The sequence below is a fragment of the Pyxicephalus adspersus genome, chromosome 3, assembly GCF_032062135.1.
Source record: "Pyxicephalus adspersus chromosome 3, UCB_Pads_2.0, whole genome shotgun sequence".
NCBI classification, from domain to species: Eukaryota; Metazoa; Chordata; class Amphibia; order Anura; family Pyxicephalidae; genus Pyxicephalus; species Pyxicephalus adspersus.
The window spans coordinates 113,643,314-113,666,510 of record NC_092860.1 but is presented as its reverse complement, the minus strand read 5'-3'; the positions used below and the strand labels follow the sequence as shown (position 1 = coordinate 113,666,510).

General features: G+C 35.6%; 1 protein-coding gene across 1 annotated transcript in view; it reads right to left on the bottom strand.

The window, feature by feature from the left end:
- The window catches only part of GALNTL6 (polypeptide N-acetylgalactosaminyltransferase like 6), a 571,078-nt gene that overhangs the window by 15,280 nt on the left and 532,601 nt on the right, over positions 1 to 23,197 (bottom strand). Inside the window, exons 9-11 of the mRNA XM_072406052.1 lie at positions 12,895 to 13,116; positions 6,523 to 6,639; positions 908 to 1,057 (exon numbers count right to left, since the gene is read on the bottom strand). Of these exons, the coding sequence (XP_072262153.1) occupies positions 908 to 1,057; positions 6,523 to 6,639; positions 12,895 to 13,116 (489 nt within the window). The remainder of the gene's footprint in view (positions 1 to 907; positions 1,058 to 6,522; positions 6,640 to 12,894; positions 13,117 to 23,197) is intronic.

Here is a 23,197-nt window from a genome sequence, read left to right as displayed (position 1 = left end):
CTCAGACACAAGTTTTACAGTATCCTTGAGAGCAATTGCAATTTACTTTTTATGCTTCTTTTTTATTATTTTGTCACACAGAGCAATGATGAATCCAGAAAGATGATTTTATGTGAAGTGTACATAATAGCAGAACATATTTTGTAACATGTAAAAAAAGCAATGCAGAATAAAACCCAAAATATTACCAATAGTATGCCCAGCACTAATGGAAAGATTCTAGCCGGGGAAGCTAATATGATTTATTTTTTTCAGTTTTATTTATCTATAATAAAAGATTGGAATAGAGATCTGAGAATGTAGGATTCAGTGGCAAGTCTTATACTGGCCGCTCCTGGTAGAAGGAGCTGGGAACATCTTTCCTGGTGTCTCCAAGAGAAATGAAATATCGCTGGATAATGGAACCCATCAGTATCTATCCAGTTGTTTATATATAAAAGTCATATAAAAAAAACACCACTGGGAATACTGAGCCCTACGGCTAAATGCTTAGCAATATGCACATACAGAATGGAGAGTAAACTTTGAATGTTATAAAACAGAGCTGTCAACGGGTATCCTGGCATACTTCTGCCTACTGGGAGGTAATGCCATTCCAGTCTGGCCAATCAAGTGTAGATGGTGGTGCACGAGACAGCAAAAACTGGTGTGTTTCAATGAGCAGCTAAACTGTGTTCTGCTTCCAATAATTAAAAAAGGATAGTTTTTGAGTTGAAGAATCTTCATGGTGGTATAGTGGTACAACTTGCTTTAATTGCCAACTTTTCTGGGTTTTTTTAGTTTTGGTAATGTGCTTCTGTAAGCTCTGATCTTTGTGCAATGTGTTTGTGATAAATAAATATTGAATAAATAATTCTCTCCTTTTTGTGCCCTTGAGAGAACGTATTTTACACTTAATTTACTTTACCTTTCTATAGCTCCAGTGCTGATTGCCCTTCATTCCATGACAGTCATAAAGGGTGACAGGACTATTACGAGAAATTGCATCGAAGCAGAATTTTCTTGTGTGAAGTGGCTCCCCAGGGCGAATGTCCTCTCTCCATCCAAAGGTGAAGAGCTAAGGAACAACATGATATATTAACATTACAATTATCAATGCACTCTAGTTGTTATCTGGGGGCACTTTCTATAGCTAAACTACTATATCACACAACATTTATTAATTGTACCTTGTTGATTGCTTTTCAAAACCTAATTTGTGAAAGCTGTTGTCACAAAACTCAGTGTCTATTTGCAAACATTGTGCCATCTACAAACAGTGCAGTGAATTTGTTTGCAGATAAGAACTTCAGTTTAAACCAGCTAAATATATTCCAAGTGTACCAAAATAAAAAGTCTAAGTACCCATTTATACATATGGTTATTTGTATACCATCTGCTGTGCAATGTGGAGGCATGAATTCTTAATGGAACCACAATGCACCAATAGGGGCATAGCATTAATAGCGCAGCTCCATTTTTGCTGTAGAACGTTGGGAAGTAATTTGAAATAAATGGACACCCCTAACACATCAAAGGATAACACACAGCATAAACCCACAGGTGTGCACATACAACAAACACTGTAGCTGAGTGTTCACACACACTATGAGTTCTCTTTATTTAGACATCAGGCATGGCCACAGTAGAAAAGCCTGTAACCTGCTAGCACATTTTAAAGAAGAAGGCGTGTGAAAGTAGTGTCTGTGGTACAATTCTCATAACTTTCTAATCAGGAGGAATTATTTTACTGCATACAGAGATATAGGTCTGAATCAACAGGGGTGTGTTAGGTCTCTGCAAATAAACTATTCTTCCATGTAGACAGCAATGGATCTTTTTTTGAAGCTGTTGGTAGGGAACATGTGCAAGGAAAAAAGATAATTGAATGGTTAAAGTTAGCAGAGATTCACCACCTTCAATTAGCTAAGTGTCATTGCAAAGGGAAACGTTACTTTCCTAAGTAAACAGTCTAAAGTTGTTTAGTTATTCAACACAATTATTTAAATGATCTTTTTGGAGGAAAAATTTCGGGACATTAAATGCTGTAGCAGTTCTGCAACACTTTGCATACATTATCTAATTTGAATACACAATTCAATGGTCTATACAGACACATATGTAAAACAAGAACTAAAACATTTAGATCATACAGAAATTGCTCATCCATATGTACAGTAAGCATTCCAAAGTGCAAAATGTTGCTGTAATTTTAATTAGCCTAAAATTGTCACCTCATTGAACCCTCATAACAACACTAACATCTTTGCCCAGTCTTCTTTTAGGTTTGGAATTATTGGCTGCCTAGATTGGCCACACTAGGAGGAATGATCTCCCATGCATGTCTGAGAATTCATTCAATTTGGCATATGCCAACATTGAATACTCAACTGCACATCCACTTTTTTTTTCATTTTTTTCTGATCACTGCCTTCTCAAAACATTTATGAAAGAATGATCTTGGCAAGAAAAAAGAATGAAGTTGGCAAACAGTGATTGCTATAATTGTAATTGCCCTAAATTAGGGTGAATTCCATTTGCTTACATAGATTGCCATTTTTCCCATCCCTATTGTCACTCATGACCCACATTGAATTCCTAGTGAAGTTCCTATAAAGTTATCTATTCCCTTCATTAAAAGTGGTAAAAAGAAGGCTTACACAGGTGCCATAGACTTGTATTGCTGCCATAGATGTACATGTAGCGCCCCCTAGAGGCTGCTCACCACTACTACATCAAATGTGGCTATAAAAATGTTTGATCACCTTTATCTCCACTATAATAATCTATTAGGGACAAGTCCTGGTAAGTGTTTATATTATATAGCATTTCAGTGGGTCTATCCATTGTGATGGTATATATTCTAATGTGGTATGTATATCTGCCCCTATTCTTGCCCCTTCCATCAATTGCCTGCAAACCCTATTCAAATACCTGTCTAAAATATAGTATTTGTATAGTACTAAAATTATCCTTCCTTAGGTCATTTAGGTACTCAGCACAAAGAAGTGTATTGTGGGAGGAGGGCTGTCAGTAGATGTGACTCCCTACCCTTTTATTGGTGAGACCCCCCCATCCCTATAGTATGTATAGCTATTACAATAATACAACTCTTCCCCAAACTCCCACTGCATTTCTATATTTTATCATAATTGTAATTAAAATCTCTTTTATATGCCAATTTTATGTGTATAGCTCCTGCATTTACACACACTATAGCAATGACAAAGCTGGCTGTAATAGTTACATACAGCAATATTAATATATTTATTACAGATATATAAACAGTGATGTCCTCAGTAGGCCCCCAATGCACAGGAGCCCATAATTTTCATTTGTAAGATGTACATATAAATAAATGATAAGCCCTTAATTATTTACTAACGTTTTATTTTCAAATATTCATGGCAAAGTTACTTTTCATCCAGTAAACGTCCCTATGAGAATTCTGTCTATACCACACTGGTGACTGTGACTTATTTCTGTATCTGTCCTCTTTCCACAAGCAATGACACATATTCTTCTCAATAGGTCATTCTAAAACATTTTCTCCAATGCAATACATTAAAAAATAATGTTATATGACAGGACTTTAACAATTTACACTTTGGATTAGCATGTATGGTCTCCAAAAAAATCACCTGACTGTCCTTTTCATATGTTTAACATATTAAAGTGTCTGTTCACCCTTAACTGGAAAGTTACGCTTGGAACAGCGAGAGAGATATTCATCTGATATAATCCTCAGGAATTTTGGTGGGGAGATCTTTAGCCCAATCTGTTGTGGCCATTACATTGCAGCATTATTAGGAAGGTCAACAGATGACATAACACATAAAAAAGTTACCTTCTAAAAGTTTATTTGTATCATATGAAATGATCTTTCTGAGAACTCTTTTAATAGCGTTTGTTTTATTGGAGTTCTTCCAATGTTATGCAGGTCTTTCTATTGATTAGAGAGTCTTGGAAAATTACATTAAGGGATGTGTGGGTGGCCAAACTCTAGAGCCGAACTTTTACATATTGACAATGACCCTTCTGATTTGGAAGCTACTGCTGAGGAAACTTGTAGATGTCACTAGTTCATTGAACATGTCAGATGAAATAATTTATTTTTTTGTATGAAGAAATACCAAAATTGAAAATAACATAAAATATATGCACTACAGCATATTTCATTTTTTGTAGCAAGAAGAGATTTGTAATATTTTAAATTGTTAATGCACACCAAGTGCTTATTACATTTTTATTTATTTCTGCAATATTAATCATTGTAAATGGTCAGTATCATGTCATCATGAAGATTACCATGAAAGATGTAACTGCTACAGAGGTTTGTGTTCTGAATATTCTGTGAAATCTCATTCATTTTTTATGTAATGCTACCATCTAGTGGAAACATCCTAAATTACTATCCTTACACAGCCAGTATTCCTTCTTTTTAGTAAAATCTCAGTAACATTAGATGGGTTACTCCATTCCAAGGCCTCCTCACACAGCAGTGGGGCTCATCCCACCAACACATAGTTCTACTTGTTCATAAAAAACAGTAATGGGTACTAAAGGTTATAACTAGTTATAGTTGTATCACATCAAATAAGGCCAAAGAGCTCTATTTTCCCGGCTAGATGTGAAGCTGCATCCTACTAACAAGGCAAACAGCTGATCTGTGGAGAGATAAACATGGAAATCCCTTGTCAGCAACAGCCTTCATGTAAAGAGGTTGTCACCCTTGAAGGTGAAATATCTTTTTATATTACAGTCAGAGCAGAACCTGAGATAATGAAGGTATATACAGTTCATTTGAAAAGTGAGATTTTCTGATTTATTAGCTGTTAGAGATTTTGAAAGGTAAAAGCTCAGCTGAAAAAAGGACCTAATACAAAAAAAAAGAAATTACAGTTCACATTCACGTATAAAGTGATAAAACTATACTATGACACATTATGTTAGCCTAGTCACTACTAAAGAATATACAACAATTTGATTTATAATTTATTTAGGGGCCTGTTTAGGTTCAGGTTTGCTAAAACAAATATTAACCCACAAACACTCTTTAAAACTGGTCACAGTGATTAGTCTATCCCTGTCCAACAATCTTCTACTGTAAACCGTATACAGACTTAAACTTCAATTCTTATATCCTTGTAAGGTCAGAATTTCCTGCTACTACCAAAAACAAATGTAATAGTCATGTAATTAAGTGAAAAAAAAATATTGTTCCACCATGCTGTAGGTATATGCACCTTCCTCTACAAATCAAGGCCTAACTGCATATATTGTTGGTTTAAGTAAGAATATTACTGTTAATATTATTAATAAACAGTATTTATATAGCACCAACATATTACACAGTGCTGTACAATAATGAAGGGTAGCAAATGACAGACAGATACAGACAGAGACACAGGAGGAGGAGAGGACTCTGTCTAGAAGAGCTTACAATCTAAGAGGAGGAAGACTCAGCACACAAAGCGGGGGGAGATATGTAGGAGCAAGCCGAATGGGATTTTAGTAATACTAACCAGTGTCAAACATAAAAGGTTGTAATCTGGAGCACCAAGTTATCACTCACTTGGTGAACAAGCTGTTGTACCCAAAAGAATGGTATCAGGTCCAACACTATCTGCATGGAGTTTGCATGTTCTCCCTATGTTGGCGTGAGTTTCTTCTGGGTACTCCAGGTTACTCAAAAAATATGCAGTTAGGTTATTTGGCTTCCCCTTAATTGACCTTAGACTGTGATAATGACATATGACGATGGTAGGGATATTAGATTGTGAGCCCCTTTGAGGGACAGCTAGTGACATGACTATGAACTTTGTAAAGTGCTGTGTAATATGTCAGCGCTATTAAAATACTAGATAATATTAATAATCTACTTGTCTATTTGTATGATCTGCCTAACTGCTAATGACCATGGTGCCTTGGTAATGATGTCCTATAGTCTCCTGATAAAACCTCCCTAACTGGTAATGAATGAAGTGCTAGTATCTCCCAATCTACTGATACAATCTGCCAGACTACTAATGACCCTAATACTGTCTCATGGTTCCTGATAAAAACTTCCCTAACTTCTAGTGATCCCAGTCCCAGCCCCTTTAAGTCTCAATACAACCTGCCTAACTGCTAATGACCCCAATGTTAGGGTCCAATGGTGTCCTGATAAAACCTGAATAACATTAAATGATGCCAATAATGGTGTCTCTTGGATTGGGCAATAAACCTAACCAACAAAAAATCACTTCATTGTTGTTTTTTTTTATGTCTATTAATTCAACCTTTCTGGCTGTGAGTGGTTAGGAATGCGTGGAGTTATTTTGGGAAAATGTTTTGATTGATTGATTTATGGTCTGAGAAATTTAGCGTAAGTGGAAACTCTCAATTTGTATAGGTCCAACACTTGAGAAATACTGTTGTGAATAAATATGTTTTGCATGTTTTAATCCTCTGGTCTTTCCATGAAATGAGTATATTGTCTTCATAGACCACATGTATCATAGAAGCAATGCAGAAATGAGAAGGATACACTTTGCAGATTACCTGTTCATGTGACCACGTCCTCTCAGAGCCATCTTTCACACAGGTGTCCAATCTCAGTTCTGTTCCAGTAGCTCCATGTTTGCTGTCAATGCAGAGGTTAGATGCTACATTTCGTATCTATAAAGAAAAAATAAGCAGGGTATTTAAATAATTATTTCTTCTGTTCCACTTTTAGATCTGACTATTTTATACTTTACCTGCCTAGCTTACATACAAAAAAATAATAGGATTTATATACAAAAATGTTTTGTAATTTTTTGGGGGGCATAGCTGAATATACATCTCAGAAGTTTGTAAACCTACTTTGTTTTTTTATTAATAATAAAAAGGTATCAGGAATGTCTTTCATTTACCCAACAAGTTAAAATAAGTATATTCTAAAACACAGAAAAGAGTGCAAATAACGGGAGAAAGGATTTGCAAATGCCCCTGGGTCCCAAAGCTGTATAGGTACCATTTAACTATTTCCCACCAGCACATTTCCACCCAGTTTATTTAGCCTGGAGCTCCTCACACAAAGTTTTTATACATCTGGGTCATTCTAACTGATCATTTAAGGGTGAACAGGTCCTGGCGGATCCACGGACGATGAACGACGAACGATCCTAATGCAAGGGAAGGGGGAGAGCGCGCAGCAGGGTGACGCTCCATGGTTCTCCCCCTCCCTTCTTCATAGAGCAGAACGGCGCTGTATGTACAGCACTCGTTCATGCATCATGCAGTGCTTAGTCATTGGAAAGGATTGTGAAATATCCTTTCCATGACAATTATTGCACGTGTGTACATAGCCTAATTCACCAAGCCAAAGATCAACAGCGAGATTCCAGTTCCAGGTTGTTCATAATTAGGGATAGAGTGAATGCCACGTCCTATGAAAATAGCTAAGTCATTGAAAATAATAGAAAGTCTATCATTACTATAATCCAGTTTAACTTGGCTTTAATGTAGTAGAAAGGTGATGATACAGCCTGCAACGTGAATAAAATATGATCACCCTACAGTTATAAGTAAACCTTCATGCAAGTATCAAAAATATTAACATGATAATAATAAATAGTAAAAGTAATAATAATTGTACACTCCTAAGGTTTTTATCTAACCATGCTTGCCCAAAGAGAAAGGTAAGAATAGTGTCTGACAGATTTGATTGTTACATCAAAGTACTTTGCCTGCATAGCCATCTGAAAAAAACTTTTTCATATAAGCAAGCAGCAGTACCTACTGTATTATGGTAACTCTCATGCCATTTAAGACTTTAATAGCAGCTAAGTGTATACTGCAGCTTTATGCTACATTCTCCCAACACTCCCATTCAACTGTATAAGAGAAGTTGGAACTACTTTGTGCACACAGTTGTATGTGATTGGGTTTGTGTTGCTGTATATTGTGGCTCAGTTTATGAAAGTGCCATGTAGCTTCTGGCCATGTGGCTGCTTTACCTCCTCTAGAAGAAAAAAACGCAAACACAAGGGCATATCATTTAATTTTGTTAACTTTGTTAACTTAATAAATCCTGTTTTGTATTTTTAATAATAATAATAATAATAATAATAATACTCATACTATTATATATACTGTAAAATAAATGTTCTTGAAAACAATGTACTGCTTTTACACATATAAATCCAATGTATTGCATTCAATATAGTTATTTTGTATTGAATGCAATACAAATGGATTTTGAATTTCCCGCCCGCCGGCAACATACACACGCACCAACGTCACCGGGAACTCCCTGGTGACTCATGGGATGCCGAAGCCAGCCAGAGGAAGAGAGAAGAAGATGGAGATTGCACCAATGGACAGCGATGGACAACGCTGGACGCCGGCGGATCAGGTAAGGCTCTATTTACTAACCTTCCCATAGGTTTACCTACCCGAGTGTGACTCAGGGTTAACGCTTTTAGCAACTGGTTTCTACCCCAAGTCACACTCGGGGTTACCTCTAGGGAGGTTAAAGAATATTTTTATTAGTGTACTTGTGTTATGTCCTTTAAATAGACTACTATTAGGCTGCGTACACAGGTCAGATGTTTCCCATCCAATTATTGCTTTAAGGCTGGTATCGGATGAGAATCTGACATGTGTACAGTGCTCATCTGGCATAGTTCATGGATCCAACCTGGCGGATTCATGGATGACAAACCATAAATGACTGTGATACAAGTGAAGGGGAGAGAGCGCAGCGCGGTGCTGCTTGCAAATTTTCCCCCCTCCCCTTTCCATAGAGCAGAATGGCGCTGTATGAACAGTGCTCGTTCATGCATGTTTCAGTCTTTTGTTGTCGGAAAGGATCATGAAAGATACTTTACAACGACAAAAGTCTAACGTGTATACACAGCCATGTGTACCACAAAAAAAAAAGACTTAGGTGTAAACCATACTTGTTGGGCCATGGGTTCCAGTCTCCTTTACTAGGTGCTTGTGACATCCCTCTACCTTATCACGGGAAAGCTAAGAATCTCAAAGGAATGTTCTTTGGATGTGTATTCATTTTTATATATTTGCTCCTTTTGTGACCTCAACTAAACATTAATAAATTATATACTTCTTTATGTTCCCTTATATAGTACAGTAATAAGATTTTTAGTCCTACTTAAATTTTCCTTGTTTCCTTGTTTCCTATTAATTGGAGTTCTTACTACTTTTTTACTATTTTACTACATATTCAGAATTTGGCTGAAATTTCAAGATCTAAATGTTATTATCTCTACTGCTTTTTTTTAAAAGACAGGAATGAATTAAGTGAGCTCCTGACCCCTCTCTATGCTCTGCTGAACAAAATATCTATTGTGCTTGTTCTCACTGTTCTTCTTGCTGTCTGTTACAACTGTATCCAAAAGCAAGAACCATGGAACCCAGCAGAGGAGGAAAAGTGTGGGATAGCAGGGTCAACCATAACTCTTCATGAGAGTGAAGGTTCAACACACCACCTGCAGGAAAGCTAAGGATTCTTGTATGGAGCTGCTTGAGTAGATACTGCCCACCACATCCTGTCCCTTTCTCCGTAAAAAGAATATTTTTGTCTTCTTTGCCTGCATGTACTAATAATGAATGAAGCATGAACTACTAAAAAACTACTTCCAACTTTCTTTTTTGACTTCTAAATCCTGTGGCTGTTGAAGTTAGTGTGACTTCACAGCTGAGATGGCCAGAAGTGGGGTCAACAATTCTCAGCTTTAAGGCTTGGCTTTAACTGATATACTAAGTTTATTAAAAGTAAAATATGGTAAGGTAATACTGATATGGAGCTTATAGTTTTTATTAAAACTGTAGAAAAAAAATTGAGGGGAGAGCATTGAACAATGCAAGGGATGAGTAACTGGGATGGGATGAGTAAGTGGGATGGAGACAAATAATATATAATGTGGATTTACACTTTAAATGACCTGGAGAAAAAAATTAATTGGATTGTATGTCAATAGCCATAACATACCTAAAATGTCACTTTATCTTGAATAATTTGTGATGTTTATAAATCATACTTATTAGTTTCCAGTCTTATTCACAGGTACTGCATAATTTGATGATCATAAAGATACCAAGCCAAATCTAATTAATCAGTTAGTTGAACAGGAAATTAATAAAGCTGTTTATTGTCTACTGACACAAAGTATAAAGCACTCTTGTAGTCTGAAATGTACAGAAAAGAACAATGTCTAGCAAGAAAGAGTTCTTTGATCAAGAAAAGAGAGAGAATATAAGAACAGATTGGAGAATGGCTCAGCATTATAAAAGGGTAGCCGACATCCAGTGCAAACAAAACAGCTATCCATTATTATTAGCTATCCAAAATATTACAGCAAATAATAATGTCGAATTGGTATGGTATTGGTATTTAAATGGTATTTAAATGTACAAATATCTTGTACATTGTTAACTGACACAAGCTATATATATATATATATATATATATATATACACAAACATTCAGAGATTTCATGTGAAGAATATCAATACAAAGCAGACTTTGCACTTCCTTCCATGGTATTTCTTTAAATATATGTGTACTCTTTTTTTTTTTTTTGCATTTGTACCCCTGATGGCCTGACACTGAGACATTTAGCTTCCTTGTTGCCTCTGCTACCCCCTGGGATATTTGAATTGGGTATCTGGGGAGGATGCAGGATTAAGCTATCCATCATCCTTGTTTAGTCAGTAATAAATAGTTTAGTTTCACTTTTATTTCTTCTTTCCTATTAATTACAGTGCATTTTGCTACAATTTCAATAAAATCTGTAATGTTTTATTATGTAATTATGTTTAAGAGGGTTATTTCAAGTTTTGTTAATGTCTGAAGGGAAGACATGGCAGATACCATCAGAATGACTTGTGGAAAACGTGTCCCAGAAGAAAATAAATGTTAAAAGATATAATATTTTGCCATAAATAAAATTAGTATAGGCAGAAAAACATTGTTTAAAGCTGGCAGGGGGAGTTTTGTCTTCAAAAAGTTTTTGTACTTTTCTTTTAACTCTATTTATGTAAAATATCAAAAACAAATTAAATCACTTTCCTACTTAGTCACCATCCTTTTTGATGCATCTTTCCTGGGGTTTTACACCTTAGGCAAAAATGTTTTTGGTTGGGAGTGTAACCACTGATGCACTGCTGCATTCATATCATTATCACATGAAAATCTTCTTCTCCTTAAAGCTTCTTTAAGCAGTGCAAAACGATAGAAATGAGATGGCGCTAAATTAGTCAAACTAGAATGGCAATTCTCCAAGAAAGAGGGAACTTTATCCCCAAACTGAGCACACATGTTCAGTATTTAGGAATCGCAATATTACTTTAACTATGGGTGGCATGGTGGCATGGTGGCTCAGTGGTTAGCACTCTGGCCTTTGCAACACTGGGTCCCAGGTTTAAATCTTAGCCAGGGCCTATCTGCATGGAGTTTGCAGGTTCTTCCTGCGTTAGTTTGGGTTTCCCACATTCCAAAAACATGCAGTTAGGTTACTTGGCTTCCCCTTAGAATTGACCTTAGACCGTGATAATGACATATGACTATGGTAGGGACGTTAGATTGTGAGCTCCTTTGAGGGACAACTAATGATATGACTAAGTACAGTGCTGTGTAATATGTTGGCGCTATATAAATACTGTGTAACAAATGTGAATCTATGAAAATGTATTTTATTGAAATACAAACAAAAAATACTATATTTATGTAGCATTGGTGTTCATTATAAAAAATGTTTCCACAGTGTGTATGTACTCATTTCCCAGAGTAAAGCCCACTGGTTTCAGGGATAAAACAATGTCCTTCAACATGGGCTAGTCCCACTGTTTGAAAGGTCCATAGAGGGAAGCACCCCATCCATACCTTAAACAAAGCACAGGATATCTGCTATTTTCAGGGAGTGTGATCCAGGAATTACATTAGGGTAGGGCAAACTGGGCAATTGCCCAGGACCCCATTGAGTGGCAGGGGTACAGGGCACTGTAATGCTGTACATTTGGGAACCCCTCTTCATATTTGTCCAGGGACTCATTTTGTTACATAATATCAGCCTGGAAGCTACACATTTGACATGCTTGGATTTTCCATAACAACAATGATCAGAAATAGGCCATGTTAATCTTTTAGTGGCTGCGGCAGAAAAAAAGTGAAGGTTCTAGAGTGTTCATCATAATTTGCTAACCACAATATCACCTGAACAGTTAAGTAGATACCAAGTTGTAAGACAACCAAAGAAATTACATAACCTAGAGTCCGAAGGACACCCGACGCTGGAGAGGGAGATCGGCGGACGACGATCGACGGAGGACGACCCTTGACACACGAACACGACGCTGGATGAGCACAACGGGACCAGGTAAGTAAGGATGTGAAAAAACTCGGGGTTAACCATCCTAGCCATTTTTTTTTTGCCCGTACGAAGGTCGGGCTTAACGGCTAGGAGGTTAAAGGCTTACCTTTACATTAGGAAGGTTTAATTTTAGCATTGGAGTTACAGGTCGTGTTAGTGTGAGAAGGAATATGTAGGTTTACACTCTTAGCATTAGGAATTCTATGAGAACTATAACACTACCCTAATGTTTAAACATATGTTCGGATAATGAAATGGGAACTGTTGCTATGCGCCCAGGGGCTGCAAACTATAGGAAGAAATACAAAGGCATAGCCAGAAGCAACATGACACTTCCGGGAACCATGCAATATCTGCAACTCAACTACAACATAACTGCAAACACATGCACAAAATGGTTCCCAACCGCTCCCATTTGGTACAGTGCTGCAGTCAACTGTAAGTCTGAAATGAGCCTTAGTCGTAATGATCTGATTATGCTACTTAATCATAAACAGATGATTTATTACTATCAATTGTAAACATGACACACATGACATTGAACATCCATAAGTACCTCTCCCCAGGCTGCAGGTGGAGGCTCTACTGGTGGGTAATACTTTGGTATATCCCAGGCTACTTCAGACATGAACCATTTGAAGTCCTTGCACTTGAGGTGTTTGCGCAGCTCCTTTTGGGAAGAAAGATCCCCAGTAGAAAGGTGTCGGTATTCAGGTCTTCTCTGATAAATGTACTCAGCATACTCATCCATCCACGTCTCTGCCACGCGTTTCAGATTCTAACATAGAAGAACAGTAAGTCTGTTACTGGCAGAGTCTTTTTCAAATATTTCATGCAGCATTGTACATCAACTAATTATGACCTTTGTGTGATACAGTCAGATTAATGGCTCAATTAGTTTATTAAACGAAAAAGTACTGAAATGTAACTGCACTGCTGGGATTAATGAGACTCAAATTAATCAAGAGCAGGCAAAAGCATTAATCAGATTGCTTTTCTCTTAACCTTTTATTGTTCTAGGCAACAGGGATACTTTAATAAGATAAGTTTAAGTACTGAAGGTTACCTTTCTGTTTTACATAATTCCAATTTACTTTCTGGAGCTAATTTTTAAAACTATAGCAATCAATGAACAATTAGAAATATTAAGTCCATGCATACATTTCACAATTTTTTTTAAAATACCACCCATCAGAAAATGCAATAGAATTGTAGAATTATTCAACAAAAGTTTTTATATTTTTCACTTTTTAATGTCAGGTAAATAAAAAATTTTGTATACAAAATATATATTTACTTTTTCCAACCAGCAAGTGGAGTTTTGGTTTTATTTCATATGTTTAGTAGGCTACCAATATCTCAATATCATTTTTCACAAATCCTAAAGTTCAATCTAAATAGCTAGATAGACCATATTGGAATACAGTTAGAGAGCCACAAAAGAAAAAAACTTCCACTGTGATATATTTTTTTTGAAAAGCTATTATTATACAATAGCTATTATTATACTATTATTAATATATCATAGTTTTGTCCTGTAATACACATTTTTTCATTATATATATAACATATGTTCAGAAACCTAAAAACGTTTAAGTGAACAAAATCTTCCCAAAGCTATCCAACATAACAGTATATTTTAACCTAAATAACACTTGGTTATCAATTAAAAACAATTTAATGCAAACCAACTTAAAATGGAGCAAGTTTGTTAAAACCTCATGGCTACATTACTTTACATCCCTATGGACAAATTTGTTCCCTTCAGGTGAGTTTGAACTGCATCAATCTTAACGAAATAAAAACACTCTGCATTAAATCAAGCACTAAAACGTTTTAAAAGTATAAAACCCTGCCTTGTGCTCTCATGACAATGACAAATTCACAAAATTTGTTGACTTTAAAAATACCTTTATGGCGTTCCACTTCATAAAGCAAATTTACTAAAGCATCGTTACAATAGGACTACTAAAACTATCATAGGAAGAATTCTTTACACCTACGGCAATTAATCTAAAGCAGTACGCCATATTTTAATTTTACTGACATGTCTGCATGAAAAAATCACACTTTAGCTTGCAGCATTATCAGAATGTCATGATACACTTTATGGCTTCAGCTCCCGTAATTTGATTAATAACACACATTACTTTTAACCTGTTAACAAGGCTGTTTATGTTCTCCACAAAGCTGTCTGTATTTATGGCACAATACTCTGGAGTTATCAGCTTTCCCTGCTTTAGCTTTCAGGTATAGATTGGTCGCTTTTAAGTCATTTTCAGGAAGTAAAGGTTTTGCTGCCCATCAATAACTTTCCTCTCTAGGGATTAGCCATATAGGAAAGAAATGAAAAACAAAAGCCTAGTGAATTTTTAGCTCCTACATATTTTATTTAACAATTTAATAAAAAATAAAATTCAACAATTAACAAGTTGTAATTGATACTAATGAATTTAGCGGGATATGTGTAAAAATTGTGTGAGATAAATTCAACAAATTATATTTTTTAATTCTGTGTGAATCAGGATACAATAGTGAATTAGGTCAATAGGTTCCTTTATATTACTGGTGGTTTTGTAAATGGTAGCAAAGTTTTTTAGCTGCATTAGAGGGTTGCTGTTGGGCAAATGTAAAAAATTGTAAGGTATTAGCTGGAATTGGAAGGATGTACTTGAAAGATATTAAAGTAGAACTATACCCCTCCTTGCTCCATTATTGATGCCAACATCTTCACTCAATCCTTTTTGTGGTTCTGGTCTTCGGCCATCTTTGTTGGCAAGGCTGGAATGACATAACTCCTGTATGCGCATGGGAGGTTATTCATTCCCAGCAGCCAGCTCTTTCAGGATCATATACAGAGTATCACATGTCCCTTGCCAGAAGAGCATACAATCTAAGAGCTTGTTTTTCCTATATACTATACATATAGTATACACCATTCAGGCAATTAGGCTATGTACACACATCTGATGATTCCCAGACGATACGAGCCTCAGGGCTCCTCTTGCACGAGGATCTCACATGTGTACAATGGCTCACATTGGACGTTTCCAATGACAAAAAAATCTAGTGTGTGTACATAGCCTAAGTCCCAGGTTGTGATCACAATTACAGATAACGAAACTACATTAGACTATATTAAACATTTGTTTTAACACCTGGTACTGCAATTCTCTCATATCTGCCTAATACTTTCAAGCGCATTTTCCCTTTCCTAGTTAATAACTTTTGAATGCGCTCACCCCCCTTTTGTTAACACATTTCAAGTACATTCTTATTCAGTAAAACCAGTAATTCCTTCTTCCTGGAAAGAATGTTGCATTCACCTAAAATTTATATCTTTCTAAAAAGATTTCTTTAGGGGTCCAATACCAACACATCCCCAGCTGAACTCCCAGTCCTGCCCAAGTACTGCAGTCTTTAGTGGGAAATTCTGTTTTATTAGATTGAACCATTCTAAAAATTTCTCTTTTCAAGGATAGAAAAGAATCGATTTTAAGGTAATCTTGCAGGCTCTGGGGTCCATGATGCTCTTTTTCTACACTCTCTCCAAATACATATTTCTTGTAAAATGGTGCCCATATTTGAACTGCAAATTCAAAATTAAACCTTACTAATTATTTGTAAAGGGGCAATACTGAAAATCTATCTTATCATTTTATGGGATTTTTAATACAGGTAAATTGGGAAAATATGCTCTTTTTGCCACACCCAACCCAAAACAGGCAGAAGAATAGTAAGAATGGCAGATAAAAAAGCCAATGACGGGTTCTTAGGAGATACTACCTGGGCTGTAGATCAGAGTCTATCAGTGTTAGGTCACACCATCTGCCACTATTTCAATTAAGCTCAACAGAAGAAGACCCAGGAAGAAGACTTCACTGACATTAAACATAAAAAAGCAAGACTTATATTTACTTATGATATTATCAGCAACCCACAATGATTCTTTGGACAGACAACACTGGAGGTTTTTGGCAAGTCACATCTGCTCTATGTCCGCAGACAAAAACTAAATCCAAATCTTTTAATTTGTGTTATAGGTAGTCTATGTTGCCTTGGTGAAGGGTATCTTGGCGACAATTGGAATGAATAGTTGATGCCTTATCTGATGTATGTGAGCTTTTCTTTTTTTCATTGGAAATGCAGACATTATTTTAATTAAATGCCATTAGTTGTTCTGTGCGTGTACATGTGATGCATGTAGTGTTTCACCAAAGGAAGTGGTTCCAAGGTGTGAGAAAGAGGTAAGGGCACTGCCACCTGACTGCCAGTCTATACATAACCTGAGCCTGTGGGACCAAGGAAAGAAATCATAAATGGATCGATTTTAAAATGACTCTATTTTTAACTGATAAAGACTTTGGAGGGAAATTATAAACACACACAACTCTCATGCAGGCAATTGTTCTCATTATTTTTAAGGCACAATGCAGTGATTTTTAATTATTTTGTGAGAAAAATCATTTTGCAAAACTGCATGCTATAAGCCAAATTCAGAAATTCCAATATTTTATGCCTGTGAAAGTTTTACATAAGCCCAATATTTTATTTTGAAGCCATATTGTAAAAACTCTGAGTGCTGTTTTAATTAAAAATGAAAAGTGCTTGTTTGGTTCAGGTCTACCAAGAAACTTGCAGGTGTTGGAACTAGAAATAACATTGTAGCTACAAACAGGGTAGAGAAATATATAAGTACTATATGTAAAAAGAATTTATTGCCTCTTCTATGCCAATCACTATTGCTCCACTTTTTACCTACCCAATTGCCAAGCTACTCTCTCTTCGCACATGATCCCAGTTTTATGCTTGCCTTCAACAGAAGTCACCTAGGGACCTGTAGCATGTTTGTAACATCTCCCTAGGTGTAATAAGTCTATGCCTGCTTTATTTTTCAGACACAGCCCACAGAAGACTCATTAACAATAGTTTTATATTCCCTGACATAAGTCGGCTATATCACAGCTTGTGTCCATCCCATTGGTTTTTGTATTTAAACAGGCTAGCTACCCTCTGCATGAAATGTTTACTTGCAATTATTTGCATTCTGTACATTAAGTATCTGTCTTAATAGCTTGCCCTTAGAGTTTAATGAAATGCTGTATTATAAGTGACAGGTTACATTTTAAGTTCCTTTGTACTTTTACATTTTATATTGGAAAGCAAGCCTCAAATGTCATACTTTGACAATACAAGAATTCAAATTTGAATAATAAAATAGCTAAAAGTATATATGTAGAGCGTTTAACTCTTCACATACTTTTCATGAAATGGAGGTAATAATAGCAAATCATTTACTTACTGAACAGTTGCAGTTTATGTGTTTCACTTCTAATCTTAAGAAATAAATTAAAACACTTGACACTAATTGATATGTAACTACAAATATCAAGTGGAAGCCACTGATTTATATGTATCTCACAGAAGGTTATTAAAAATCACCTAGGGAAGAACATGCTAATAATGACCTACAATTATTTTGGTGGTATGAAATACCTGCTGGCTCTGGCTGTATTGGTAAATTTTCTAACAGGTAGATGGACTTTGTTTAGTAAGCCATGCCTTCCAATTTTGTATTTCCAATTTCTGTATAGCTTTGAAAATTATTACAGCTCAGCTGACTTCCTTACACGCTGACAGGTGTGGATTTGCAGACTTTAGGATAGCTGAATGTAAACCTGTCTCTACTTTTTTTTTTTATTATTGATGAATAAACTAACCAATCTAGGCACTGTAGGAAAGACGTCCTGACCAGGAGGCAGAATGAATAGTCTGATTCAACCTTTCTGTGCCCTCTATACTTTCCTGTGATTACATTTCCAGGAAGGTACGGGATAGTTCAAACTGAAGTCATTGGATTACTATACAACATGCTTTTCTTGTGACGGTTCTGTTGGCTGGTATCTTTTAGTTATTTTGTTACAGAGTCATAAAAATCGTAATAACTTAGGTAATGGTAAAGCTTGATCAGACAAAAGAAGAATAGAGAAGAAATCCTCTCTATGTGGGAGCTAAAAACATTTAAAACCTTCTTGAAAAATCTCCCCACCGGGAACCTAGGCAGGGTTACAGCTCTATACAATCCCTCCTGCTAATTCCCCAAATAGCTAGAGTTTTGGTCAGCCTTTTTACATGAGGGAAGCCTTGAATTTCTTTATGGAACACTCAGAGATCAGAGGTTTTAGGGAACTTCTGACGATATCCTAAGCTCAAGTACATTACCTGGTGGGCTTCGGAAAGAAAGCTTCTCATATTGCTGGCCAGTAGGAAGAATGTCTTCCTTGCAGATAGCCACACAGGGCATTGGTGTCAGTTAAGCTGTCCTAAGAGGTACAAATCGCCTATTGTTCAAGGAACCCCTAACAAATTTTTAAGTAGCCCTAATTGAGAAAAACTGGTATTAAGCATATACAATTAAGAGCTGTAATGGAACAATGGGTTTTATTTATTAGCCAACTGCCCCAAAAATTGTTTTTATAACAAATTCTATCTGTCATAAAGCCACCTTGTGTGTATAAGAGAATGATTCAGAAATGGCACCCACATCTCTACAACAGAATTGAATACCAACCACTGAAGAAAGAAAAGCTCCCCACAAGAGGTCCCACGTGAACAGACTGAACACAGCCCAAAAATGTTTCTATACCAACTAAAATAATACCCAATTGATTGGGGCTGCAATTTACAACATATTTAAAGATAATCCTATGGTATTACCTGTGTATCCTAATGTTCAGACTCCAGCTTTAGGGTCTCACTGTTGTCTACACAAGCATTAAATAAAGGGATAATCCTCCAATTTTAACATTTAGATGGGCAAACAAGCTGATGGATTTTCAGCTAAATTGGAAACTCCCTTTCAAATAGGCTCAGTGAAGACAAATTATTATAAAACAGTATGATGTATATCCCAGTACGAGTGGCAGACCTTTGTAAAATGCAGTTTTAATGTTTAAACCGTTAGCTATTATTTTCACGTCAATATGTTAAAAAAACAGAGTTAAAAATATCTTGATTATACCATCATGGGGCATAGTGGGTGAATTACATATAGAGATAATCTTATTATTTTCACTTTACTAAAAAAGAAACAGCAATTGTATTTCTACAGAAAACAACTGAAATATTTCATGGTCAGAGCTTTGCATTATCAGCATGTGCCGTGTTCACATGTTTATAAGTTTTAATGTTCAAGCTGTGCTATTATTAAAACTGCCCATACCCCAAATCAGCATGGCAATTTACTGAGCTTTAGACTTTGTATTTAATTTTAAATTCCCAAACAGTTGGACATGCAACACGGGATTCATTTTAATTCAATCTTAAGCACTTTGTCTGGTGGTTGTCTAAGAAATTTCCCTGTAATGAAAGTAAAACCTAACATATGGCATGGTAACATGTTTTAATGTTATGTCTCCCTGTGAGCTTTTGTGCCTCTTGTGACATTTTCTGCTAGAAAAAAACAATATATATAACTAATTTTAACACATGGATACCAGTCATTAAAAAGACTCCCGAGGATAGCCAGAAAATGTACTTTGCAAGTCATACCATTGAGGCACAGATTGTATTCTAGCTTAAAGGAACCGATAAATCTTTTGTACTAGTGCTTACATATGGAAAATACTTTCTACATGCTTGATATTTCAAACAAATTTAAATAAATAAATGTGAAAAACCTTTAGGAAACAATATATTGGGCTTGATTTAATAAAGCTTTCCAAGCCAGAAAAGGATACACTTTCATTAGTGAACCTGGGTGATCCAGAAAACCTGGAATGGTTTTCCTAAAGTAATTTGCTATTTGTTAAAAAATGCTTTGAATCCTGGACCAGATCCATTCCAGATTTCTTTTTTGGGATCTCCCAGGTTAGTATCGTCTCCGGTCATGGACAGCTTTAATAAATCAGGCCCATAGTATCTATTTTTTAGTTTTATGCGGTCATTAAAAAAAAATATATTACCCTGTTCATTTATTTACCAATTCAGCATATTACTATCCACCAAATAACATAAACCCTCAAAAACAGTAAAATTCAAAACATTCAAATACACACACAGATCTAAAAACAGACATAGTAGTGAAAATAAAACCTATACCTAAGATTTCCTTGTCAACTATAATAAATTCATAAAACATTTTGATGCAAATGATCTAGTTCCACTTCCCATTAACTATCAATAGGCGATGGCCACCTTTGTGAGCCCACAAGATCACAAGGTAATAATGGCCTGCTATAAAATAAACAATTTAAATAGCATTTAGCAGGAGGATCTTCCTTCCCTAACTTCTTACCAGTTCATCCAGGTTAAGCCAGAAGTAATGTCTTGGGGTAAAACCTCACTTTTACTCAACCCAAATATGTCCCAGTGACAATGTCCAATATTCAGAAAAGAAGTAAAAAACCTTCTTTATTAAAAACCACACATATCGACAGAAAGTATTTACATATTCTGAGTGCTCAGAGGTGCCTATCCCAAGCGCCTAATCCTGTACATATTTTGGATCATGAGTATGTGTAATGTGCACTGGATACGACACTGCTAACTGCGCCTAATACTCATGTCATAATGCGTTCATCAGGAGTGGCCTTATTAATATTACCAGAGCATCCTAATTTACACATAGGTTACCTGTCCTTACTATATTCTCCTCCCACATATACTATAAGGCATAAATATTAAAAACAAACAGTGCTGCAAAATATTCCATGCAATGTACATCTCATATCTTGTTCACTGAATATAATAATATGATTCCCAATTCCCTTTCTATTGTTACAAATAAAGCTTGAATTGTGAATCTTACATTTAAGAACTTCTATAAACATGAAACTGTTTTCAAATTTTTAGATTTATATAACATTGTGTCTAATAATAATAATAATAATATTGATTAATTATAAAACATAATCACAAATTGTACACATAAAGCATGATGTGCCATAGAATCCCCCCCCCCCCCAACAAAAAATTGGTAGAAATAAAACATATAGGGCACTATTTATGAATCAGGGAATCTGGCAATCCCTCGAGCCTTATCTGTTGGCAAATAATTACTGCCATTAAAAACATGGACTCTTCAAACTGGAATCCATACACTGCTTGCTTATTCTACAACTAGACTTACAGAATGTAAGCAAAAAAATCCCCATAGTGACATAGTGAGATCTCCTAGTGAGAGGACACACAACCCCTTTTATATATTTCTGTGTTCCACTGTTCTCTGTTGTCATTTTCCTAAAGGTTCTTTCCACATTCAAGGGTCTTTTTTTTATATACCAATCATATGATTGTCTTCAATTTTTCATGTGTTAATCTGAATATTTTAATGATATTTTGTTTTTCTTGGCTGTTAAAAAAACATGCATGTCATTTAAAAGTACTGTATTATTTTGGGTTTCTGTGGTTAAACATGCATTTATTAACTTTGTATTGACATTGGGTGCTGCTTACATTCTTTTGCAAGGTACTTTTTTTTACAGCCTGGTTATGTGTTTAATCACATTATACTGAGCAAATTAGAAAGTACTAATTAAATCAGATGGAATTAATTTTTGCAGCACTGGCAAATGTGAAAAATGTATAATGATCAAATCTAACAGGAGTGCTTTCTGACAGATGAACTGATCAGTGACTGCTTTAAGAACATTCCAATATAAATATTTCTTTACTTCTATTTCTATATATTTTCTTTTTTAAGCAAGGAAGAAGACACTACATCCAATAGGTACAAAGTAAATTCAGAGTACAATTATAAAGGCCAAATGGTGTAACTCAAAACATTTAATTAGATTTCAGTTTGCTGTATAAAAGATTAAAAAACATGCATCTACATTGTTGCATTCTGCACATTTGCATCAATATCTTTTGGCCTCATAGTAGACTTATTTTGACATTCATGGTTTGGACATCCATCCAAGGTTTACATATTTATGCAGCCATATGTATTTAGATTCAGAATTTGCATTCACAGACAGTGGTACTGTATGAGATTATACAGAATACAGTATTTTTTGACACACATCAACTTTTAAACTGAACTTTTGAAACTCTTACACTGGACAAAAACAAAAATAAAACTGTGTATGACTTTGTATTTTATGATGGCGCTCTTCCTCTCTCTCTCTCTCTCTCTCTCTCTCTCTCCCTGTGGTACTAGCAAACACCGTGGATATCCAAGGATTTATTGGTCTTTTTTGAAAATCTTGTATATTGCAATAATGTTCCCTCTAATAAATGCTCCCCAGAGGTGTCTGCAGTGTGACTAAACCCAGCACCCTTCTTAGGATAAACCAGAAGCGATGTTAGTTTTTTTTGAGAGTAACTGGTAGATTTTGATGACTGCCTCTGACGTCCATAGGTGACTTTAGTTTCTGGTCCTACTTACAGAAACAATGGACCTGATTTATTAAGACTAGAGAAGGTAGACTATCATATGTGAACCTGGGTAATCCAGCAAACCTGGAAAATATCTAGCCCAAGATTGAAAACTTTTGCCAACTTATAGCAAATGGTTTTAAGAAATCCATTCCAGGTTTGCTGGATCACCGAGTTTCTCCCATATTAGTCTTTTTTTTCCAGTCTTGGAGAGCTTTGATAAATCAGGCCATGTGTGTGAACTAATTAGCAGTGTAGTTAGAAAAGGAAATTATGCCCTTCTAAGAAAAATATTCTCTGTTAACTCTGAAGTCATACCAGTAAAATACAGAATTATTCATCTATATATTTTTTTTGTTCCATTAACCTTGGATGAAATTAAGCATTTAAGAAACTAGAACTCTGACTATGATCTTATACACTGCAAGACATACTTGTTGTGATAATTATATTTGATTAATAAGGTGCCAACAGGATCC